The 27,096-nt window shown below is 41.7% G+C and overlaps 1 protein-coding gene across 1 annotated transcript in view; it reads left to right on the top strand.

The window, feature by feature from the left end:
- The window catches only part of TMPRSS7 (transmembrane serine protease 7), a 559,080-nt gene that overhangs the window by 324,242 nt on the left and 207,742 nt on the right, over positions 1 to 27,096 (top strand). Inside the window, exon 12 of the mRNA XM_085623815.1 lies at positions 13,279 to 13,386. Coding sequence (XP_085479941.1) covers positions 13,279 to 13,386 — 108 coding nt within the window. The remainder of the gene's footprint in view (positions 1 to 13,278; positions 13,387 to 27,096) is intronic.

The following is a 27,096-nucleotide window of genomic DNA, read 5'->3' as shown; positions in this document are numbered from 1 at the left end:
GTACTCTTTATGGCCCAGTTTGAAGAAAAATTCATCTATAAAAATAATCCTTTTTACCCATACATTGGTAATTGGATGCGGTACATTGATGATGTCTTTATGACTTGGACAAGTACAGAAGACAATCTGAACAAATTTCACTGCTGGCTAAATGATCGTACAGAAGACATTAATTTCAGTTTGAACTACTCAAAAATTAAGATTCCATTCCTTGATGTAGAGGTCTATCCTACAGAAGACGGCTTGGTTACTACTCTTTTTAAAAAATCTACTGACCGCAATAAAGCGTTACACTTTACTAGCAGTCACCCCAGGAACCTAAAAGAGAATTTACCCTACGGGCAATTTTTGCGTATTAGACGCAACTGCTTTTTTAAGGATGAATACATGCTACATGCATCCAAACTATTGGACAATCTAAAACAACGAGGTTATCCTAAAAAGCTGCTCAAAAGATCTTTAAAAAGAGCTTGGTTCACTCCACGAGATGTACTCCTTGAAAAGAATGAAAAACCATCACTTGAGAGAATCGTATGTGTCTATACGTTCTGCCCTAATTCAAATATGCTCAAAAAAGTCATCAATCAGAACTGGCACTTGATCAAGAACATCGATCAATCACTCAGACACAACCCCCTCTTTGCCTTCAAAAAGGGACGTAACATTGCAAATCAAATTGTACGGGCGGCTATGCCCACCACAAAACAAAACACCTTACGAGACTATGTTGGGCTCCCACCATTATGTGGTCATCATAAATGCGGTACCTGCATATGTTGTTCATCTACGGAAGAAGGCTCTCTTTTCCAACACAATTCCATTTATTGGAAACACGACTCATTCACGAACTGCAAAAGCAAATTCGTGATTTACGGGATTTGTTGTCCTTGCAATTTATTGTATATTGGGAAAACAAGTCAAGAAATCCGACTAAGAATATCCCAACACAAATCAAGGATTAACAAAAACGTCGAAACAGCGCCACTTGTCACTCATTGGAAAAGTAACAATCACTCAATCAAAGATTTAAGATGGACAGTAATCTCCAAAGTTGAACAAGATGAGAGAGGAGGCGATCTAGAACTTAAATTGACCAGACGTGAAGCAATGTTAATTCTCAAATTTAATACAGCTACTACTGGACTGAATGAACTCTCAGAACTGTTCAAACTGACTTGAGACACACAAGCCTATTCTCCAGTTGCCTTTCAGCTCTGTTCACAAGAGTATCAATAAAGTTTTTTTCAGCTACTATCTGCCATCAAGGGGTTTTTTCATCTCATAATCCCAACATATGAACAACTAACAACGAGTCCCTTTACTACACCGCCATTTTCACCACTCAGAATATACCAACCATGGCAACTCAGTACCTACAGTATTTATGGGCATCAACTTAATTTCCAGACTGCTAAATATTTTTACGTCAACTCCCAAATATCCTTACAATTGTTTATTGCAGCAACGTAGATTCCATAATACACATGCTTCTACACCATAGTCTTTCTTCCATGACTTCCTCGGACATACAAAATAGCGCTGAGGTCATATGACCACACTCACGAATCGCGAGACTGAGAAGACAAAGCAAATTGGATTTCCAAGGTATGGCCTCCGCTCCTGATAGCGTATCTACTAAAAAACTCAAAATTCAACTGCCTTTGAGTTATTATCAACTTAACGGTCGTCCTTCTCTCACAGAGTTCCATATAAGACAAACAAACTACAGCGAGTCCTTCCGATTCACCCCCGCGACTCCGCCTCTAAGGTAATTAACTTGTTTTAACACTTCGTGTTACTGGCAGCATTAGCATGCTCATCTTTTGTCTGTATTACTTCCACAACGATGCGTAGACAAAAAAACCCAAGCTGCCATCCACGCCGCGCCCGTTCAAAATCTCTGTTTTACTATTCTTCACAGAGCTTCGTTATATGAAAAAAACTCAAACAAACGAGTCTACCAGATTTATCTCCGTGACTCTACTCTTGAAGGTAATGGACTCACCTCGACTGTTTTAACAGCTTGCTTTATTGGCAACTTTATGGTGCTTATACTTTGTTCGTGTCATTTTTACAAACAGCACATAAAGAGATTTGCTTGCCCTACTGCCCTCAGCCCGGACTACATATCCGCTTCTGCTCACTAAAACAAGACGAAAGCTAAACATAACATCATGTAAGTAATAAGCAACCCTTGAGGATGACTGTTGATATTCTAGCATCTCTTTAATTTTCCAACTGTAGCATTTCTTCAATCTTTCTATCTTTTTCTGTTTCATTTCAGAATTATCTGTGATATAGATCGGATGATCTATTTTCCACATAATAGAGGTAATTTAAACCCTATAACACTCGCAGTATTGTAAAGAGATAGTGTGGAGCTTCCAGACCCAGTAAATCTTTCTTTTTTCTTGTTTTTCCAGCACAACAGGTCCTGATGAGAGCCCTAGTAATTATGGGGACTCGAAACGCGTAGACCTTGCTTTTTTGGCCACAAGAATTTCGATTTAATCTAAATTGTCAGACAAAATTGTCAGACAAAAGTGTTTAGTCTTTTTTCTTCTGTGGTCTTCTTAAAAAATGTTTTATGTACTTGATGAATGAATCCTTTGTATGTTTTTGAATGGATGTATGTATGAATGAGAATAAATGAGTTGAATCGAATCGAATGACTGAATGTGATGGTTCGTGAAGATAGCACAGTATTGTCCACTGAGTATTTTTCTAAATTTGCGATTGATCTATAAACTAGAAGGTCAACTATACAAATAATATATTAAAGAATTGATTGATTCAATCGACAAAGCTTTTTGTCTAAGGTTTTTTTGTTTAGCTCTAAAATCCCTTCTCACAATTGATTGAGAAAAAAAGTTTGTTGCCCCAACAGACGCCACGGCAGTAGGCGAATGACTGAGGGTGTAGGTGGTGCTCTGGCGGTCTTTCATTCTGAAATCCAACAACATCGTAATATGGAAGGCGGACCGCTTAGTAGACAGCGGTGAATCCGTCACCAATGCGACCATGGCGGTCAGAGAGCCGAACTCTTAATCAAGTACTAATGTTTTGGGTCCCTTTCTGGCTATAGTAACTTTAAAGTTCAATTGGTGAACAGCAATTGGCTTAGTATTTTGTGGGCAGGTGCATGTTCATTCCTAAACCCCTCTTTTCTCCACCTTAAACCCCTTCCATTTAGTAGTAAGTGCGCCCAATTTTTTCAATTTATTTTATTATGTTTTGCACTCCAAAGAGGTCCACATAAAACAAGATACACAAATACAAATTCTCAAAGTAAAATTGACAGCTGCAACATTTTCCACTGAACGAGATAATCAGCGACACATACCTCCATATTTCATCAATAAATAGCTAAAAAACCTTAAAAAAAGTTAAAAATATTGAAGTAAAACATTTCATTTGGAGGAATATATAAGGCCTGCAAAAAAGAATTCACATTAAGGATACCCAATTGCAAGCATATTGATCTTAACCACTTCGAACGAAGTGGACGCAATGCAGGACATATAAACAGTACATGAGAACGATCCTGAGCAGACATATTACAAAGATTACATGTGGGAGAGGACCCATGCCATTTTGCCAAAAGAGTATTTAGGGGCAGCAAGTCCTGCCTTAGGAGGAACCAAAATCTCCGAACACCATGTGGTAGGTTCCAAGTGACATAGGGTTGGGCAAGCTTCATTGTGTATGTGTTAGCAAGGAGATCACCTCCCCTCTTTACTAGCATGGGCTTCTTGTCCAACGTGAAGCAAAGAGCCCAAGAAGCCTGTTTCAAAAGAGATTTTAGCTGGGAAGGAGAAATGGTAAAAAGGGTACTCTCTTCCAATTCAAGAAGTGCCACAGCCTTTCTAAAATTCTTAACAATTTGGGAGTACTCTCTTAAGCTACCCAGCAATTCCCCCTTGAGAAGGGATCTCAAAGTCCCCGTTTCTCCTCTAGCCAGGCTGACAACCCATCATACTAGAGCGGACAGGCCCTGCGCCCAACTACTACGGAGACCGAATTGAAGTCTACAGGCAGGGTTGAGAGAAGTTATAGACCTTAATAGTTTTCCTTCTACCGTCTGTAGAAAACCCCAGTGCTTTAAGTCAACCAGTTCCATTCCATACAGGAGGGTTGATGGAATTTTTGCCCTATAGACCTCCAGTAAACAAGCAAAATGTCTTCTCCCTGTGGCGGAATAAAGGGCGCTCAGACTTTTGCCTTGGGACAGGGCTTTACGGGAATTATTATCAATATGAGGCTTCTCACTCAGGTTGGCCGAAATTATTTTTCCTAAGAAGGTATATGTCTGAACCACCTCCAATTTCTGACTACCAACTGACCAACCAAAATTCTCTGATTTAGATTTTTTCTTCCCTGTAATGCACATAATTTTGCTTTTTGTGGCTTTTATCCTCATGTAGAGGGTCTCTGCAAAAAGATGTAAAGCCTGCAGACGATTAGCTAATCCTTTAGGTGTTAAATCTAGGATAAGGATGTCGTCTGCATATAGAAGGCAGGAAATAGAAGATCCCCCCACTACCGGGTCTATGCCAACACAAGATGAAAGCGAAGCTGGAAGATCAGCCATATACAGGGAGAAAAGTAATGGGGCCAGTAGACAACCCTGTTTTAATCCATTAATGGAGGGAATAACCCGCGATAAACCCCTTTCTCCACCTTGTAACACTCGGCACCAAGTGTCCGTGTGTAAAGACCGCACCAGATCTAATAGAAGAGGGGTATGCCCAAGTCAGATAGCTTTCTCCACAGCAAGGGACGAACAACTTTGTCGAATGCTGTGGAGAAATCAATGAAAGCAGCATACACTCCTCCTCCCCGAACTCTTATATATTTGTCCAAAATAACCTGAAGGGCTGTGAGGTTATCCAATGTACCATGCCCCTTACGGAAGCCGGTTTGTTCAAGGGGTAATATCTGATTCGCATCAACCCAATCAGTAATTAGCGATAGGAGACATTTGGAAAAGACTTTTGGCATCAGTAAGTGCGCCCCTTTTTTCAGCCACTCAATGGGTCCCTCCACATTTACTACTAAGGGGCTGTTTACGATCTCATCCGGAAAGCATTCTGGCCGAAACGGTTCCGGAATGCTTTCTGGACGACTTGGATCGGGGGACTCTGACCAAACGATTTGGATGCTTCCGGTTGCTTCCAGATACGATTTGGTCGGACTCCCATTGACTTCAATGGGAGCCTGTGTTCCGGACGAGAACACAGGCTCCCAATAAAGAAAGGGGTGGCTGGGGAAAATCATAAACCCTGTGGCAGGCACCCTTTGATGCCTGCCACATTGTGCATGGTTGGGAAGAGAGGACCCGTGGGTACCCCCACGCGCCTGATTTGGAGGGCCCGGGGTGAGAGGGCCTCCTACAGGCCCCTAAAGACAGATTCCGACAGCTGGTTTGTTCCTGACAAACCGAATTGGAACGGCTGTCCGAATTGTCACCGTAATAGCTCGCTTGGAAACTGTGTCCATAGAGCTGATCGATTCGGCTCCGAAAGGCTCGACCTGTCCAAAATGCCTTTCGGAACTGATTTGGAGAGCCTGAATGGTTTCCGGGCATGGTACTTGGTCATTCGGAACTGGGTACAATTCAGTGGGAAACAAGGGTTCAGAATCGGATTCGGCAAGCCTGAAATCGATTCGGAGACCTTCCGAACGGGATCGTATTCGGCCCCTTAGTAGTAAACTTACATGTGTGAGGATCTCTCAATAGAAAATATATAGTAGGGATGGAAGTGGAATGTTATACTAAAAGTTTTGTGAACAGCATTTTGTAGTACTTTAGTTGTGCTATTGTAATACTGCTAAACATGCTGCAAAATGCAGTTTGTGAATAAGCCCGCTGAGTTTAAAACATTGTAGTTTCTAAAAACAGTAGAGTATGTTACATGCGTATATCTACTGCAGATGGCTCTTTAAGTACATGCACATTGATGGTTGTGTGCTGTGGGTAAGCAAAGAGAGGTTTGCCCCAGCACCTCATTGATGTTACAAGCCACTTCTGTGGTACTTCGTTTTGGTGTTGGAACCCACCTTCATCTACCTCCAGGCCTGACATGGAAACCAGTTGGTTTTCATCTGCCCCAGAAGACTTCAGGGAAGAGGTTGGTGAGCATCTGAATGGAAAGCAAATAGCGAGTAGTGGGAAGATGGCAAACAGCTGAACTGTAGGAAGTAACATGAACGGGGTGTGTAAACAACCCTATGAATCTTTGCTCTGTAATTCACCGGACAGGAGCATTAATACCATTTCATATTTATGCGGACTGTTCCAGCCATATACAATATGAACTTTCTATGAAAGATAATTGCACTTTATGAAAGATTAAGCTGAAGGAATGAATCAGCATTTTGTCTGCAGAATGTTCCGCCTCGTTTCTGACTTCTGCTTGAAGTGCGTCAAATTATGGAGAGCTCTTGAATATTTACACTGCTTATTCTGAGCTTTGCCTCACTGAGCTGATACAGATCACTCAAATGCATTACTTTAATATTGGAACATCTTCACTCCTGTTTGGCGCTGTTCCTGGTCAGTCTGTACATAAACGATGTAGGCGAATACCTAGAAAACAAGCATTGGCACTGCCAAGTGGTCTCGCTTACCTACAATTGACAATGCTTGTTCTTTCTCTATTATTCTATATTCATCAATTTATTTGCCCTGTTCACTTTCTGTTTTTGACATTTGACTATGTGCTGTACTTTGAAATTTTTTATTGTGTATGTTCTTCCTTGGTTTATTTTTTTTGCTGCATTTTTGTCCCTTTATTCAGGTCTATTTCCACCCCCGCCCCCTCCCCCCACTGTTTTCTTGCCTTTTTGTGTGGTTGATATATATTTGGCTTTTAGGATTTTCACCAGGACTGGCTGGCTGGCTTATTCTTCTTTATGTTGTTTTGTTTGAAATATGTGTATTATAGTGTTGGGGCACAGAGGGATTCATCCTTCTTCGACTTTTCATTTATTTCTTGAGTCCATAGCAGTGGTGGCTCCTCCGCTAAAGCAGAGCAAAAGGAAAAATAAAATGACAATAAGGGATCGTTATTATCAATTGATTTTTCCTGTTGCATGCAGTCAGTGCCCTTGTTCAAAGTGGAGCGGGGCGGGCCAGAGCAGGGAAGGTGTGGTTTGCACTACCTAATTGCGCATGACTGTTTGGCCAGCCCTCTTGGGCCAGCCTAACAGTTCTAGCGCACTTTGCAAGTTCCCCGCCAGCCTGTAATGCACAGCCTGGTAGGGAACATGCACAGGCTCCCTGTCCCCATCTGAGCGCCAATCCATGACACTCAGAACAATCACAACGCTACATTGCAGCGTTGTGATTGGCTCAGGTAATCCTGTGTTATGTTATTTTAATTTATTACGCGCTCAAATCACCCCCGAAGGAATATCTTGGCATGGGACCAGGACAGTACGGACAGGCTGAAGGTGAACCTAAAATAGGTGGGTCTTAAGAGCCTTCCTGAAAAGGGAATGGTTTTCACAGAAGCGTAATTGCGTAATCAAATTATTCCAGAGATGAGGGGCAAGGAAAGAGAAAGATCTGCAGCCTTCTCTGGCCTTCTTAAACCTAGGGACTTTGAGCAAGACCTTATCGCATGATCTAAGAAGTCTCGAAGGAGTGTAGAGCAGAATCTTGGAGGTTAGGTAAGAGGGCCCTTGACCACGGAGAGCATGGTGGGTTAGACAGCATAGTTTAAAAATGATTCTCTTTCTCACCAGTAGCCAGTGTAGAGACTGAAGAAGTAGGGCTGTGGCCGAGCCCCCGGGGTAGGGTGCATACGAGACGAGCGGCAGTGTTCTGGACAACCTGAAGTTTAGAGAGCGAATTCTCATTTATGGAGGCCAAGAGTGAGTTGCTGTGATCAAGGCGACTGATTACCAGGCTTGGACAAGGGTGTGTGCCCGGGTGCTTCCTGTTGACGGCCGGACCGGAGTCAGGAAAAAGTAAGAGGACAGAGGAGAGGCGGCGGCCGGCTGACTGGCCATCCCGAGGTGTTTTTTTTTTCTTAATCCCCCCCACCACCCCTGACGGTAGCAGCAGCTAATGGTCCATAGATACATTAATTGGTGTCCTTAGCTCCTCTATCTTCAAAATTTTAGTTTTGCCCCCCATTACTTGATCTTGGTACACTTGTGTTTTTATTTTTCTCCCTTCTGCCATATTCTAGTTTAGGTAATCGTTTGAGGTTTGACTCTAATAAGTGCAACTTTGAGCATTCACATGCTAAAGCACGTATTGTGCTTAAAGAGTATAGCGTGCCATCTGTAGTAACATTTGATATTTTCATTGGTGGCTCTCATACAAATAAATTCATACTCTACAGAAATTGTTTACTTTGAGTGTCTGTGTGTTCATTTTGGTAGCATTATCACTGTACTTCCAGAAATGTGAAATTTCACCATAGTTTAGCAAAGGTTTATTATCTTACTGAACAGGTCTGTAGAAAATTAGGAAAAACTGGCACTGTTAAGAAATGAAAAACATTACTGAGTGCTGCGAGGTGCTGTAAGTGTTTCTGAACTGGGTTACTTGACGGAAGTGGATTGTTTTCAGTGGAGCGGTGTCTGAGAAGAGACTGAGGTGACCTAAGAAACAGGGTCACAGTGACACAAGTTGGAGCTGTGATGCATAGGGGAGGAGTTGCGAGTTAGGAACAGTTTTAGCCTCAGTGTGTGTTCTTTGCTGTGCTGTTACCGGTTATTGCGTCAATGGTATGTAGCTCACTTGCGTTTGCTATAGCCAAAACCTTGGTGCATTATTTCTACAGGCATCTGTTGAATTGGATGGCCAATGTAGTTTTGTTTTTTTACAGATGACGATTATCAGAATAATAAATTGAAAAGTTAAGGGGAGTAATGGGATGGTAAAGTGGAGTAAAATCTCCTGCTAATTTGAAGGGGTGAATCCATTGCCATACTGCATGCAGCACAACTGAATAGGGAGGGCAGTGAATGAATAAAGAAGCAGAAAGTCAACCATACCTTTCAATGTTTGCATTGTTTATCAGAGTTGTATTAATCTGGGTTACAGTCAGTGCATTAGTCATTTTTTGAAAGATGTTTAAAGATGATGCTTGTTGATATCTTACGATGGTGAGTGAAATTATCAGCACGAATTAGCTACTGCCGTGATTGTGTGCTCCCAGTATCAATGCTACTGTATTTTTGGTAAAAAATGGCAATGGTTCTTGATGATTATGTGGAACTGGCCCTGATTTGGGTGGTGAAACTATTTGTATATTGCAAACTAGATGATAGATTATGAATTGATGGGACTGGGGAGACCTTATCCTGCAGATGAATGAGGCTGGTCCTTTTACTCCATGGTCTGTGACTTGTCTTCAAGAATTAGCTATGTAATGTCTGTCAGGAAAAGCAGAGCAAAACCAAAGGGGATGATGAACGGAGTGTTGAACATTGCAAGCACTCACCCCCAGTCAACTGACCGGGGTTTAGTTCATCAACATTCTTTAGCTCACTCCGCCACCCCAGTTCAGACATGCCCATATGCAAATCAGTCAGACCCTGTGCCTTATGGGAACAGTCCAGCCCGAACTGCCAAGCCATGTCTTCCCTGGACCGGAAACAAGCATCCTGGGAACGGTTTCTGGCTAATCAGCCGTCACCAGCCAGGCTAGCTTGAATCCAGTGGCAAAGTGAGCAAGGGAGCCCCGTCTGGGCATACCCTGTCAACTTAGGGCGAACAAAGCCAAACCAAAGGGGATGATGAACCCTTTAGTTTTGCTTTGTTCGCCCTAAGTTGGCAGGGTATGCCCAGATGTGAGTCCCTTGCTCGCTTTGCCACTGGATTCAAGATAGACTGGCTGATGAGGGTTATGAACCCGAAACCGGTCCCAGGATGCTTGTTTCCGGTCCAGGAAAGACATGGCTTGGCAGTTCGGGCTGGACTGTTCCCATGAGGCACAGGGTCAGACTGATTTGCATATGGCCATGTCTGAACTGGGGTGGCAGAGTGAGCTAAAGAATGATGATGGATTAAACCCAGATCAGTTGACTGGGGGTGAGTGCTTGCAATGTTCAACACTCCGTCCATCATCCCTTTGGTTTTGCTTTGTCAGGGAAAGCAGCTACTCTTTCTCAATGCAGAATTTCTGTACAGGTCTCGGTGTGACCATGCACCACTAACTGCTCTGATGTTGATAGGCATGTACTGTATTCCCATTCCTATTCGGAAATTCTATTTTAGATATTTTAGGGACAATGGGGTTAGAGGTCAAGTGAAATGGGCATGGAATAAGAAGAATTTAAAGTTACAGTGATAGGTTTCTATATACGAGCTACTTCCAATTCAGATATGAATGATTTTACATACAATAAGCATGGGATTTCAAATGATCCATTTTACTCTCAATTCAGCTTACATGTGCTGCTGCTGCAAATGATTTTGCTCCACTAGCTGTAGCATGTGCAAAACTGATTTAGTTCCTTAACAGGCACCAAATCTTTTCAGTGTCTGATTGAGCTGGGTAAAGCATGATATAGTTACCTTGAAATTTACTGCTCAATTTAGTGCTTAATTAAAATCAAGTCGAAGGGGCCGCTAACGAGCACTGCCTCCGCTGCACTGCCAGGAGGACCGCCAAGCCCGTGGTGTACAAGCCTGACAGATTCTGACTTAAATCCAGGGCAGGCAGGCAGGCGGTGCTGTGGTGGTCTCATGGCAGTGGCTGTGTTAGGCTCATAGGAGAGCCTTAACAGCAGACTGCCGCCGTTACAGCACTTGCAGCACATTCCTGCATGGTGTGGTATGCACCATGTCATGCATGTCAACCAAGCAGGAACGGGGGTGCACTACCAGGGGGGCCCACAACATGAGTCCCCGCATGCACCCCAGGCCCAGAAGTGGCACCTTACTTGCATGTCTGCCACCCTTTTCATGGCGGGCTCACCGCCATGAAATGAGAAGTGGAAATGCAACTCAGAATATGCTTGGCGGTGCTGGCATCGGCACCGTCAGCATATTCCAACTGCTATCAGACCGCCACCCCAGCTGGATCTTTGATCCGTGCAGAGGCAGCAGTCTTGTGGCGGTCCCACGCCACAATCCTAATACAGCGGTCGGACCACCAGGGTTGCAGCAGTCTGACTGGCACCACAAGTACGGCAGTCCTAAGGACCGCCGTGCTTGTAATTAGGCCTTAAGTATGAAAAGCTACACACGTTTCACAACACTTCCAGTTCAACCCTGAAAATTATATGATTCCTAGTAACACTCGCAATAAACATAACTCTTGTTTTGATAATGTTTGTGTTACGATCTGTCATCCAACTAACTACCAAAAAATGTCACCGGACAAAGCAGATTGTAGATCTATTGCAGTCTTATAAAGCACAATTGCATCACCTGCATGAAGAACACTATGGTTATTTGTGCATTTTTTAATGGGATTTATTACTAACTTTAAAAATATTATTGTTTAAATGCTAATATCCTCTTTCACTGATTTCATTCATCTAATAAAATTAAATACAGAAAAAAGATTGCCCTGTACTTGTGTTGCACTCACTATACAGTGTAGATTAATATGCAACTGATTGTTCCTGCTTCACATCTGTTTCTACCATCTTATCAATACTCTGTCTCAAAAATCCACCAGGCCATTAATTTCCAAAATGAGGCAAAGGCTGCCTCCATGCTGCTATTTTTCTAGGCATTAAGTTGTAATGTGTTTTTTCAGATAGTAAAACCCTGTGTATTATTCTGTTTGTATTATAACCTACCAGAAAGGATTAATCTCTTTACTAGCTTTCAGTAGCTCCAGTATACTCTTTTTATCTCATCAGGGGCTTTAGCAAGTTTTAGCATCATTTCTGATTGTACCATGTGGCCAACCAGATTTTGTGTCTCCCCTGAATCAGTTAAAGATAAGATTTCTAGGTCCAAAGAATATAAAACTATTAGAGGAACTTCACGATACATATTACATTCTCCTAATGTCTCATACTGCTGTGTGGTGAGGGCTTTGACGGTGGTTAAGAACCCATATGTTTTTGCACAGTGAACAGCATGCTCAGGTTTGCATTTAGTCTATTGATTAAGGCAGTTAGTTTTGAGAGAACCTGTTGGACCACTAGTAGTCACAAAAAGCCCTGACTGCATAGCAAGCCCGACCCCTCGAAACAGTACAGAAATACACAGCAGCACCAAATTTATACTACGTATAGTACTTATATTTGAATTGGATGAGGGAATAAGTGAAGTAAAGTGTTCACAAGATGTATCAACATTTTCTTGCAGTGAGTTATTTCCCCATTGCTCTATTAAGATAGTCCTGTCTTGAATCTGAAGGACATTTCTTCTTCAAGGAATGACCTCTACTGAAGGAAAAGCAGCATTATAATTGCCCATTATAGCTAAAGATTACCAATCTAACACAATACAAAAGAATCAATATTTATTTCAAGATCCCTGTGATCTGAAAGTCAGGGGCACTCCAAGTGTGAGGCTCCACATCCTTCATTCGAGGATCATTTAGGCAGGACAAGAGAAAGGACAATTCTAAAACAATAATACTTTAAAACAATGATAATAAAGTCTGGATGTGCAATTACCACAAATTACTTCCATTTCTGGTGCCTCCTCTGTGCTAAGAAATATAGGTGAGTCTGGCCTTGGTCCCCGCCTAGCCTGTGGTGTACCCATGCTCTACTTGGTTTCAATGACTTAAATAAACAAGAAATACACCTAGATGGGTCACAGAGGCTGGAGCTGTGGACACAATTGTGCTACAGGGTATTTATGCACAATGAGCATCAGGTTCATAAACTGGCATGGACCGGGGACCCAAAAGATGGACACAATGTTGGCTGTTTATGTAAATGGAAACCCTACCCGAAGCAGGACGTGGGGCAGGGGCTGTGGGGCAATGCTGGGATACTGGAGTCTAAAGTCACTTATTTGTACAGCGGCTTAGAGCCATGAGATTCGTACTGCTTCAGATATTTATGGAGACTTAAACCCAATACCAAGTATGTGAAAGGGTGAGCATAGAAGCTGTCAGACCAGAAGAAATACTTGATATTTGAAATGTCAAAGTCATTCACTTCCACTGTACTTTTGAGCCACCTAAACAATACTGCAAATGTAAGCATGTACGCTGTATTGATCTACTAGTGTAGCAGCTAATCCCAAATGAAATGTGGAAGAAATTATCTTAAATATTATACTTCATCCATGATAATCTTGGCCTGTATGTCACATTGTAACATGGTTTTCCATTTCTTCAGCTTGTCCAGCAGGTTATTTCAAATGTTCCACCGGGTTATGCATTGAGAAGGTTCAGCAATGTGATGGGATCGATGACTGCTTTGATGAAAGCGATGAGCTTTACTGTGGTTGGTATCTGCAATGAACTTTATTTAAGCTACATCTTGAATGTATAATTTGTTTCAGCAGTTATTATCTTACATATTGATTACCCAGAAATGTTAATCTGACACCTAGTGATGTGACAGCATTTGATGCATCACCAAGGAACAGGTCAGGCCTGCTTCTTTATTTTTTAAATACATTTTGTAACTTGGGCGGAGGGCCCCTAAAAGCACAGTGCCCAGAGCAAAGAACACCTGTTGCCACCCCCACCGCACCACCTTGAAAGCATGATTTACATATCTTTAATTTCTGTCAGCCTATTTGTAATCAGATGCATCACTGTTACCTTAATGCCTCCCTTTGGGCAGACTCTTTTAAAGCAAGCTTGGCAAGGTCATTAAGTATTGAATTTGTGTAGTGCTTGCTCTCAGATGCACACAATATACAGACATTCACAAACAGAGAGCAGTAAACATAAATACGTTCATGTATAGAGACCAACAGTCATACATAATAACGTCTGGCAGAAGGTGTGTGTGAGATGCTTCAGTGGAGCAGAGGAAGATGAAGAAAACTATTTTCAGACTCTTACGACCATTCTTTCCCTGTACCCTTCTCCTCTATTAACCATCTCAATAGCTTGCCCCCAAATGTCCTCTTTTCTCACTTTGCATGCATTAGATCGCATTTTGCCATTTTCTTTTGCTTCTAAAGTTGACATTTAATGGTCTGCTTTTGTTTGTATTGAACCAAGCACTGATATCCCTGCTTTCTTTGATTCTTCTCCTATTGGATCCACAGCGTGTATAAATTCCTCAATCTCCATGTCTATATTGTTCAACTCCTAGCTGTACCATGTTTTCTTTTAAACTGCATTTCCCAGTTTTTTTGTCCCATTCTCATTCTCTGTTTTTGCTGAATCCTTGCCAGGTTCATTTATGTTGGTAGGTATGTTTGCTCCCGTAATTAATCTTCATACCACCCTCTGTCCCTCTTTTTTCTGTTTATCTCTCTTCTTCTCTACCTTTCCAAAACTATTGTAAATTGTCAACCACATTCTCTTCTCTTATGTGCTCAATCTGACTTACACTCTACTCAAACCTTCCTCATGGCAGTCTCCAACCATCTTCATTCCTCTGGTCGCAACATGCTCTTCTCTTCTCTTTACTTATCTAACTTGATTTGTGTGCAGCTGTCTACATGGTGATAGCATTGGCCAAATGTTCTCACATGGGACAAATGGAGGGAAGATGGCGGCTTGCTGATGCAGCTCACTTCTAGGGTTCAACACCAGCTCTCCAGAGATAAGAAAGGACATGAAAGAGCAAATTTATGTATCAGCTGAATAATTAATGATCTGGTGACCAAACAGAAGGGCGAAAGGTATCAAATACACAAAAAGGCAAGAAATGGAATGGATCTTTTTACCTGCTTTGTTCCCTGTCCTCTGCAAGTCAACCATTGAAACAGGGTTAAGTCTCAGCTGCATTGAGTGATGTGTTCGGCAGACAGCCAACAACAGTGAGGCCTGAGTGAGCAGAGGTTCTGGGACCTGGAAGCTCTATGCAGTGACCAAGGGCACCAGTATATCCCAAGCTTCTGGCAGCCATCTTGAGAACACCAGATTCATGCAACAACTTTGAGAGGCAGGAGGAGGAGGCCAGAGGCTGGGAACAGATAAGCAATTGACTAAGAAAGCTGCTGTGAAGGTCAGCACTCTGAGGTCTGATTTACTGGATGCCCTCACGTTTTATGCCTAAGCACAGGAATTTCTCAAAATCAAATGGCAATGGTAAAACCCTAAGACAGTTAATTTCTCTGAGGCAGCCCCCTTAGAGGCAGAATCAGGAGATCAAAGACAGGAATAAGCCCTCTTGTTATCCACATAAGCTGATTTTGACATATTTAGCCCATTGAGGTGTTTCCCCAGGGTGGGTAAAGGGTGAATCTGCAAAGAAACAGAAAGAATGCAAAATAACTTTTTTTAAACCAGAGAAGTCAGAGAGCAGTCAGCAACAGGCCTGGGTCAGAATAGATGTCACTGTCAACACCATATATCAGCTCACTCCATGATTCTACTCTTGATTTGATTCAAATCTCCGTTGATGGGAAGAGAAAAAACACACTGGACTTTTTATAAACCATTGGTTAAAAAGGAGTTCGTTGCTAGACACGATTAATTAGAAAACAGTGTATGTTCATGAAAATAATTTGAACTCTCCTCACATCTTTACTGCATAGGATTCTTAGAAAGCCTTTAAAGGAAGGGATCACCAAGGAGCTGTTTCACAAACTGCATTTTGTACTATGTAAAGTAGTACTACATTAGCACTATAAAATGCAAGTTACAAACCTACAGCTGGAGACCTCCACCTCTCCTACCTTTTCTGTGCAGAGATCTCTGCCAAGGTGACAGAGATCTCTGCACACATAAATGTACATTTTGTATTAAATGTAGGTGGAACACAGAGAAGTGGCTGGACATGAGGAATATTAGTACGAACTGAGAGGGATTTATAAAAATGTAAGTAGGGGTTTAGGGAGGGGCTTGCTAATTCAAACTATAAAAGACTAAGACAATTACTTTTTTATGTTTAAAAAGCTTTATTAAGTAAATAACAATTACATAAGAAAAGGTCATGGAAAACCAAAATATGAATAATATAATAAATATAAAAACAGACAATAGACAAAATAGAAAGCTGTTTTCATTTTTAGCAATAATAAAGGAAAGAAGGGTGGAGAAAAGAGGGGGGGAAGAGGAGTAAATAGTACAGTTCTATAATTGAAGATCATGAGATTATATTATAACCTTCTTATAACAATACAATATAATAATCTTATATACTATTAAAATTATTGTAACTTATCTTATCGTATGCAATGTAAGAGGCAGACAAATAAACAAGCATAAAAGATATAATAATCAAAAAGGGGAAAAAATATAGTAGAGAAACAATAGTGACCAGATGATGACTTATGGGGTTTGAAAAATTTCAGAACGATTACTTGATACAGGAGTTGAAATCTTAGTTAAATAGTTGGTTAATGATGACCAAAATAAATCCCTATTTACATGTGGTTTAACAGAAGAAGCAAATGCAATGTCTAATCTATGGTAATGACAAATGTTGTTCCACCAGGAAGCCACTGAAAGTTTAGTTGAACATTTCCAATTAAGTGAGATCTGCTGTAAATCTAAGGCTAACATCAAGTCAAATAAACCTTTTTCATGGAAAAAACAAACCCAATGTATCTGATAAGCTACCCAAAAAAAAGATTAGTGTGTGATAAAGGAGACTGTAAGTTAAAAATATGAGAAAGGTTTTTCCAAACATTCTTCCAAAAGGAAGCGACAGCAGGGCAAGAAAAAAGGAGGTGCATCAGATCAGCTAGAGGAGATTGACAAGACCAGCAGGTCACATCGTTTGCGTGTGTAAATTTTGCTATGGAAGCAGGTGGATAATATAGTCTGTGGTAAATAAAGAACAGAGACTGAGTAGTGGAAGCAGATCTAGATATCTTCAGAGATCTACCCCATAGTTTGTTCCAGAAATTAACGGTCCAATCACAGCCCAAATCCGTCTCCCAGGCAGTTTTCACCTTAGATTTAGAATGAATCAGATCAGGAGAAAGAAGAGATTTATAGATCTAGGAAGTTTCAGGAAATGTAGTTAATACTTTAAGTAGTGGATCTACTATGGGAAGGGGTTCAGTAGAGGGCAGAGATTAAAAACATCTAAGATTATAGTCATAAGAGTAGAACATTTTTACCAGAAGGATCGAAGGCATATAAAGGTGGTTTGAAATTGGGGGAATGAACATGGAGATAAACCATCAAACAATTCCTGAACCCATATAATCCCCTTAAGCCTCCAGGACTTCCAGAAAAGAGATCTGTTCTTGAGGGTAATAAGGTTGTTGTACCAAAGGGAGGATTGAAAGAAAGAATTCCTAGAGAGAGAGTCTGATCTATAATGAGGTTTTAATAATGAACAAGTGTGTTTAAATAACGAAAAAGAAGTAATGGTGGTCTTTGTTGAGAAAGCAAGGACTTCCTTAAAGGAAAAGAGTGCAATGCTCAATATTGATCCATAAAGGTGTAAAGGCGGGAGATTTCAGAAAGGAGCCATTTAGAAGCCGATCGAAGATAAAAAGGCCTTATGATACAATCGAAAATCGGGAAAGTTCACTCCACCCATAGATTTAGGTTTACGAAGATGTGGCAAGGCAAGTCTATATTTTTTATTGTTCCGTAAGAATTTAGAAAGGAGGGACTCCATTTTTTTAAAGTAGACATTTGGGATATGGACAGGAATCCCTGAAAAAATATATAATAAAATAAGAGTAATCATCATTTTAGTAGAATAAAGCCGACCCCACCAAGAAAGAAATAGAGGGTTCCAGGAGGAGAGAGGTTTAGAGATACGATCAAACACATCCTTCCTGTTGATTTTAACAGAATCTTATATGAAGTCTTAGAACCAAATACCTAGGTATTTGATTTTAGAACTATTCCAACGGAAACCAGTGGGATCAAAAAGCAGTTTAAAACAAAATTTAGTGATGGGGAGAATTTCTGTCTTGTCAGTGTTGATCTTATAGCCTGAAACAAGGGAAAAATCTGAGTTTTCTTGCAAAAGAGGAGAGATAGAAGTTTTGGGATGAGTGTGAGAAGTTGGCCTGGCATATGCTGGTCACTAGTTATAGTGGCCACCTTGCACCAGTCCAATTTGACTCTTATGGTAGATAGGTTTAAGACAACCTTTTAAAGAAAGCTATCCTAGTGGTAGCTGTGGAGAGCAGCCTTCAGGCTAAGTCTCAGAGGAATGTAAAGCAGCTTGTTTTACCTTATAATCTCTTGAATTGCCAAATGAAAGGACACCCCACAGGTATATATATCAAATATATATGTATTTATTTCTAGACACACTCTACTAAGCTTTTTATGAGATTAGAAGCCAGGAACACATTCAAATATCAACGTTTCACAATAAGTTAAGCACAAATATGGCTGGAGCCCTAGGGGTGTACCAGACCATATACTAAAAAAATGGGTTAAGAAAGTCGACTTGCAAAATGACAAGGCCTAGGGCCTGTAGAATCGCTGGGGCTTCACTGCTGCAGTGAAAGCAGGTAAGTAACAGACCCACTGGAGACGCATGCAGTGTGTGAACACAGCCGCGGGTTTCCTATTGATTACAATGGAGCAAGTCGCGGTTTGATTTTTGTTTTAGGGTACTTCGAGGAAGTCTACAAGCAAGCCACTTACAAGGTAAGTAATTCGAGGGCCAACACACACTAGGGCACTGGTGTGCACGAGTTACCTCACCCAGGGAAGCCGGGTGCATAGGTGTCTTTTGGTGTCGGGTCGCGTTGTTGTTTTCTATGGAGGACTTGCTGCTTGCGTCGACTGAAGAAGTGTCCGGCGGAATCCAAGGGTGGATTCGAGATGCACATGACCTGAAAATTGAAGGGACAGTGTTCAAAGTCACTTGCCAGTGACCGGTGGCCAGAAAGATGGCTGACCACGGATGTTGGGTGATTTCAGGTCATCGATGGTGTTTTGACTCTTTGCTCACGAGGTCCAGGAGAGATCGACGATGACCAGCAGCTGGATTCAGAGTGTCCCATGATGTCTGCAGCTGACTGCAGTGTCAGCAACCGGATTGGAGCCAACAAGCCTTGGCAACTGCAAGTCTTGTGGAAATCAACGAAGGTCAGCATTGCAGACCAGCAAGGTCTGAGGGAGTCACCCAGCAAGGGTGAGTGAGGGCAGGCCTGGAGCAATTAGAGGAGCCCTTTTAGTAGATAAGAAAGTCTTCGGGGGACCCACAAGCCAACAGGCAAGGGATCGCAAAGACGCCTCTTGAGGAAATGCTTCACAGGAGCCCACGGTCACTCGGGACGGGGTAGGCCTTTGATTTTCGCTGCAAAACCTGCTGGTGGCTTGGGCCACAAATGGTTCAATGCACAAGTTCGTAGAACGTCATGAAAGGGGTTGCACTCGACAATAGTGCACGGTACCCGGGTATTGCTGTTCCTCGTCACTCATGGGGTCCACTTTCCTCAGCTCTGCTAGGAACTCACAATGGCCGTCGAGAAGTCAGAAAATTTACTTTCAGGCTGCAGGGACTTCCAACTCCAGTGGGAGCGGGAAAGTTTGCGACCGCTGATTAAGGTTTTTGGTGCTTGCCAAGCAGGGGAGTCACTCCTTGACTTCAAGGGAGATTCTTCTGTCTTCCAAAGGTAGTGAAACATCGAAGGGCCAGGATTCTTCTTTGTAGAGCGTCGTCCAGGGTTTTCGGTTTTGCAATGGCAAAGTTTGCTATCTTATACTGAAGATAGGGGAGGGACTAGCTCTATGACCACTCCTCTGGGAGGGCCAGGGTAGGGGGTGGTTACACCCACTTCCCTTTGTCCAGTTTCGCGCCAGAGCAGGGACAGGTAGACCCTGAACCGGTTTGAGCTGGCATATGCACAGAGGAGCCTACTGCTCCCCTGTGCAGGACTTCAAAGCACTCTAGAAGTGCACCCACCCAGCTCCAATACACTAAATCCTGTCTGGAAGGTGGTGACACCTCCCTGTGACAGGATGCCTATTGTTGGGCCTCCTCCACTGCGAGTTTCAGTCAGCAGCAGGAGGGCAGCCCAGTGTCTGTGCTGGTGGCATCCATTTTGTGATGCAAGGGCTCTTTCAGATTTCTGTTGTTTTACTACAGTGGGTACATGTCCTCCCCTCTAGAAGGGTGGGATCATGCTCCCACATCATGGACTGATGTGGGGGTATGATTCCAAGTTGTTTGACACCAAACATGACATGTTTTGATGCAGTCATTCCAAAGTTAGCATTATAATGCACTTAAGAGTATATGGTTTAACCGTATCCACAAACAGCCATAGAGAATAGACTCTGGTAGCTGCAGAGGGGCCCTGCTCATGCAGATGCACCCCCTCACATTGTAAACCAAGCACCCTGCCCTCAGGATTGATAGGCCCTGCCATAGGGGTGGTTTATATGTGTGTGTATGGTGAGATATAGAAACCTATATTTCAGTGAGGAGTGCTAACACTACCTCACCCAGGCTGCAGTAGCAGGCCTGTGGTGTCAGATTGAGAATGCTTCCCAGGGGTGGCATAATACATGCTGCAGCCCCTGGTAGGCCTGTGAAGTGCCTATGCCCTAGGTACCTAAGGTACCATATACTAGAGGCTCATAAGATACCACAGTATCCAATCACTAGTGCATCTAATATGCACACCAGGTCATTTAGAGAGAACAGAGAGACTGGGGCCCTGATTAGCAGGGACCCAGCCAGACTATAGCCAGAAACCAGTGTATACATCAGGAAAAAATGGGGGCAACATAAGTGCAGATCCTACTCTCCTACAATGAGATATAAAGAGTAAGATATCATCTTCACAGGCAGATAATTTCAAGTGTTGATCACCATATGAAAAGCCAGAGATGGACGAATTCTGGCGGTTATGCAATAAGAAGGGTTCAAGAGATAGGATAAAAAGAAGGGATGAAAGAGGGCAGCCTTGACGGACACCGCGATTTAAGGAGAAAGATTGAGAAACAAGACCATTGACTGCTACAGAATCTTTAGGGGCTGAATATAATAAAGATATCAAAGAAATGAATTAAGGACCAAAAACATGCCAGTGGAGAGCTTTAAATAAGAAGGACCAATTAACTCTGTTGAAAGCCTTCTCTGTGTCGATAAAGACTGCAGCAAGAGGATACGAAAGAGAAGAGGCCTTATTTAAAACTTTAAAAAATAAGCGAGAGTTGTCAGATGTTAACTGACCTATAACAAAACCACACTGCTCCAAACCAATTAGTTTCGGTAAAAGAGGTTCAAGGCATATCATGAGCAGTTTGGCAAAGATTTTATAATCTACGTTTACAAGAGATATTGGGCGATCATTTTTACACTGTTTCGGATCGCTGCCATCTTTATGGATTAAGCAGATTGTAGCATCTAAGAAAGTACCTTGTGCCTTACCATTAGTGTGGAAAAATTGAAAGATTTGTAGAAGTTTGGGAGAAAGAAGTTGAGAAAAATGAAGAAAAAATTCTACCGTAAACTCATCAGGTCCAGGTGTTTTGTTTTTCTTAAGAAGATTTAGGGATTGCAATATTTCTTGGATAGACAGATCAGACTCTAGAGAGCTAAAGTCAAGGTCTATATGCGGTGAAGGTGGAACATGATTAAGATAGGTTTATCTTCTTAACTTTTACATTTTTAAATTCAAGCTCGTCGGCCATTTATAAATTTAATTGCAATTTTAACTTTTTAGGTAATTTATGTGTATTTATATGTAATGTTTGTAAATGTGATTTTATGACTTAATTGCCGTATAAAGCTAATTGATTGATTGATTAAGATAGGAGTCAATAGAAGAGGGAAGTGGAGAGGATTCTGGGGTATATAAAATTTTGTAAAACTCCACGAATTAATTTAAAATGTCTTGTTCTTTGAGAAGGGTTTTCCCATCTGATTAATGAATAGAATCTATCAAAACACGCTCTTTATGGGATTTAAGATAATTTGCCAGGAGTTTGCCAACTTTATTGTTCCCACCATAATACCGAGCGCTCGTTCGGAGTAAAACAGAAGAGGAGTTATCAGTAGTTGTTTTATTACAGTCCAGTTTAGCCCGAATAAGCTCCTGTATTGAGGAAGTAGAAGAAGATGTGTAAAAAGATGCTCGAAACGTTTAATATTAGCTAGCAAAATCTTTTGCTTATTAAGAAAATGTTTCTTTTTCTTGGCTACAAAATCGATGATAAAGCCATGGGCTGTAGCCTTAAAAGTATCCCAAAGTAGTGAAGGAGAGATATCAGGAGCAGAATTCAGAGAAAAAAATTATTCTGTAAAGGAAATGAAAGAAGAAGAGAAAAGTGGATCCTGCAAAAGGGAATTATTAAACCTCCATCTAGAAGACTTGGGATGTGAGGGAATCAAGTCAAAATCAGCAACAACCGGTGTGTGATCAGAAATGACAATGGGTTCAATTGAGGAGGAAATAAGGGTCTGTGTTATGGCAGAAGAAAGAAAGATATAGTCCGATTGTAACAGAGTGCCAGGTGGAGGAGAGAAAAAATAAAATTCTGAGTTGTCAGGGTTGCAGAGTCTCCAGGCATCTACAAGATGAGTCTGAGATACTGTATCTTGAACCTGTTTATGGGTCTTGTGGGGAATGAAACGGGCTTGGGATTTTCGGTCAATGAAATGGTCCATAACTTGGTTGCAGTCACCTCCCAAAATAAAAAAAATAATCTTTATGTTGAATGCACTTTTTTGTAATATTAGGCCAAAAAGAAGAGTCTGGTTGAGTTGGACCATAAATATTAGCAACTGTAAGGGAAATATTATTGATGAGTAACTTAACTAATAACCATCTACCATCCTAATCGGTTTCCTTAGACAGAAAAGAACAGAACATTTCAAATGTTTATGAGCAAGAATAATTACCCCATTTTTCTTTGTGTTCGTAGGGGATACCAAAACTAAACCCACCCACTGCTTTTTAAGTTTCAGAGTTTCTGACTCTGTCAAACGAGTCTCTTGCAATAAGACTAAGTCAGGATTATATGTAGCAAGGTGGGATAATATTCTCTGCCTCTTAATGGGATTAATAAAACCTTTTACATTCCATGAAATGAGTCTGAATGTAAATACAATGAATTAAATATAAAATCACACAATTAATATCAATGCAATGTACTAGAAAGAAAAGAGAAAAAAGAAGGTTGTAAAGTCGAGTCTCCAGTGAAAAACAAAAGAGAAGAGGAAGAATTAGGGAGATAAAACCATTCTGAATGCAAGAAAAGGACCAAAAATAGAAAGCAATGAGATTGGCAGTAATGAAGAAGTATAGAAAGAGGAGAAGGCAAAGCCAAAAAGTGGAGTAGGATAAATATAGAGATAATTTATGGAGAATACTATGACTGTCAGTAGTGGGAAAAAAGAGTAAGAACAAGAGATAAATATGTGATGAAGAATAGACTGGAGCAAATACTGGGGGAGAAAAGAGAAGAAGGAAAGAAAAGAGGAGAAAAAGAAAAAGGAAGAAAAATAACCAGAGAAGACAGTACATGTCAAAAAGACTACTGTAATACGTACCGTTTAAGGGGGGGATGAGGACAACAATAGGGAGTGGCGACAACAAATGAAGACGGTACAACCAACAAGGAAGAAGGCATCACGCCGGAACACCAATACAATACAGGGGGAAACAAGCAACTGGATTCCAAAAGGTCTACAAAAGAAATGACAAAGGAAGCTGGTGAGAAAAATTATAAATTAGCGCGTGACCTGTAAAGGAAGCAAACATTAGTAAAACAGATAGCAGGATTTAGCGTAACATTCAAGTAACATTAGAAGGACCAGGAATCTCCATTGATGAAGTAGAGTGTGAATGAATAAATTTCTTCAGGTCTGCAGGATCTTCAAAGGTGGACGTGCTTTTCTGAAAGGTCACCTTAAAGAGACAAGGATGAAAGAGCCCATATCGTGCACCAAGGGCCCGTAGTGCGGGACACAGTTCAAGGAAGTCCTTCCGACGTTTAGCCCTTGCATTAGATACATCTTGAGAGATAAACAATTTAGCACCAGACCAAACGAGATGCTTTTTGAACTTAGCTGCGTTTAGTACTTGGATGAGGTCTGTAAACTACAGGAAAAGAAAAATCACTCCACAAGGTTTCGATGGAGCCGACGTCGAAGAAAGACGAGGGCCTAATCTATGAGCACGCTGAATGTTCAAATTAGTAGAAGGTGGAAGATCTAGAAGCTTGGGGAAAAAAGGAGGTGCAGAAGGTGACCAGATCATTCCCTTCAAGGCCCTCCGGAAGACCATGTTCTGAGGGTTTGTCTAGGCAAGATTTATATATTTTAATTCTTGGAGGAACAAATTCCAATTCAAAACAAGTTGATCCAGAGGTGAAAAAGTCCTTTATTTGCACTCTCACATAGGAGTGGGTATGAAGGATGAGGAAAGAGGTGGCACAGCCAACACGTGTTTCGCCCCCTACATGGCCTATAGGCCTGGGGCTTCTTCAGGGCTGTACAGTAAGGGTTAATAAAGCCATTTGAGAGTATGCAGATACATATAAGAGTATATATCAAGAGAGTCAGAGAGAACATACCGGTGGATCAAGATGTGAAAGCGCGTTGGGAGGAGAGAGAAAGGCAAGAAGGTGGATGAACAGGGTGATAAACGTTACAGGACAGCGAGTATATAGTTGACAGCGGAGAGTTAGTGAGGGAATGAATAGTGCATTGAAAGGGAAAAACAAAAGGGGGGTTGTAATGCAGAAGTCATGTGAGGGTTAGTGATGGAGATGCAGTAAGAGTTAATATGTACAAGTTTAGATACAGTGTGTAGCATATTTTAGAATGAAACACGATAATGGTCATATCATATGTCCATATTTTAGAACAAAGAGAAAGAGCAGTACGTGATTATAGGTGGCCAAACCGAAGACATCAAGGGTTGCATAGGCCACAGGTCATTTAAGTATACGAAGAGAAACATTGTTATATACAGTTGGTATGTCAGTAAGGGCCATAAACAGAGATTAAACACGTGGTTGTTACAAGATACAGGGTAAATGGAATGTGATCCACATAGGCGGAACGAAGAAAGTGAGAAATTCGACAAGTCATGGAACATGGAACATATGGGTGGAGTAACGAACATAACAATGCATACACAAGACATTTAAGGCCAACAAAACATGGAAGACCATATCAATGAAGATTGTTCCGTCTATTTCTGTTTTCAAGGTCTTCTGCTGACTTTTTGAGCAGTGAAATATCTTTTTCCAACGTCGCTATTGTAACAGCAGCGTCCTGGACATCACTAACATGTTGTTCCACCAAGGAGAGCCTAGATTCCATGGATGACCACTTGTTATCCATCACTTGTAATCGAGTATTAGTCTCCTCAATGAATGGGCATAGCGCACGAATCTCCTCTAAAATAGTATCCAATGATTCAGGAGCAAGAGGATTAGGAGGAGAAGGTGGGTCTTGTTTGAGGCGCTTGGTAGCTGTAGGTGTTGTCTGCGTCTTGGAGGTTGACAAGGGAAGAGGTACTGACCGAGTGAAAGAAGACTGAGCCATCTCCACTGCAGAGAGCGAACTGTTCAAGGAGGAGCAGTAACCAAGGAGTCAGTTGTAGAGAAATTAGCACTTTTATTTTTATTTGAGTGCAGTAGTTTTTTACCTCTGCCCATAGAAAACATTGCAAAACGTGAAAAAAACACAGAGAAGAAAAAGGATGCTGCGAACAGAAAAAATATATCGCCTTCCCCAACCTCACAATGCCAAGGGTAGACAAGATATAACCAACTGATGAGGAGAGAGGTGAGGAGTATGAAGAGCGTACCACAAAGATTTTACTTCTGAGGAGAACAAAGTCCTGGGACAAAAAATGACGGCTGAAGCACATGCTAAGCTCTCAGGTCTACAGAAAGTAAGATAAAAATCCTCAAAAGGCATAAGATAATTGCCAAACCAAGCAGGGTATGCGCCGCCCGCAATACCTGTCTGTTTCCAGGTCGATTGATGACTCGTAATTAAGAGTAACAGATTTTAACTTCTGCCCATAGATAAGCAGTGGAAAATGTTATGAAAGCTCCACAGTCAAATTCCCCAGTCTCTCAGTGCCAGAGTTAATCAAGATAAATTCAATAATTGAGGAGAGAGATGGGGAGAAAGAAAAATGCGCCGCAGACTTCTGAAGAAAGGAAAATCTTAGAATCCAAAATGGCGGTTGCAGTACAGGTCCAGCACACATTTCACCTAAAAGCCAGAAAAAGATCCCTCAAAGGGCACAGAAATGTTTCTGAACAAAGCAGGGCATGTTACGCTGTTGGTATCTGCCTGTTTCCAAGATAATTAGTGTCTTGGAGGCTGCATACTCGTATCGGCGTTCCGACGTGACACAGAGCTCCACTAGGCGGCGGCCATCTTGAGCGCTGCCGCGTGCGCCTCCCAGACTAAGACAATTTCAATTCACAAAATACACTTCAGAGTTACTATATCCCTAAAGCTGTCAACACACACTCAAATATACTCCAGCCGAGCCTTGGAGTAGGTCCAGCACCACACGGGCCACTCACAGGTACTGTAACACACTCCCAGGCAGGGAAATAAAATAACACTTGTGACAACTAAAGTTAAATAAATTGCATGATTATTTCAACATTTCAACAACATTTAATATATACATATATCTATCTCTCTCTCTCTCTATATATATATTATCTACTGGCGGTCGCCAGTAGATAGTTATAGTTAGGACCGTGTTTCCATAGGAAATCCGCAACATTCTATTTGGAATAACTTTGGCGCCGATTGACGAATCCTCGCAAAATTCTCAAAATAGGTGGGGCGCTCCGCTCCGCTCCTACCCTGAAAGTCTCGGGGGGATTCGTCAAGCGGGGGCTGAGAAAAAGGGGGGGTCCCAAAACGCGTTTTCCCCATGCATTTTTCCATAGGACCTTTAGTCCGAGCTACAGCCCGAACGGCTGAACAGAATTACTTGAAATTTGGCAGAGAGGTAGCCCTCAGGTCAGGGATGTGCCTTTTGAAGGTCTCGTGTAAATCTGTTCAGTATTTCCTGAGAAAATAGCATTTAAATCAATATATATATCTATGGGCGCGCTCCGAGCGCGTACCGTAAGCTTACCGTACGCGCACGCCGCCGTGCAC

The sequence above is a fragment of the Triturus cristatus genome, chromosome 8 (genome assembly GCF_964204655.1).
Source record: "Triturus cristatus chromosome 8, aTriCri1.1, whole genome shotgun sequence".
NCBI lineage: Eukaryota > Metazoa > Chordata > Amphibia > Caudata > Salamandridae > Triturus > Triturus cristatus.
The sequence above is the reverse complement of the archived record's forward strand: the minus strand, read 5'-3'. Positions and strand labels throughout refer to the sequence as shown.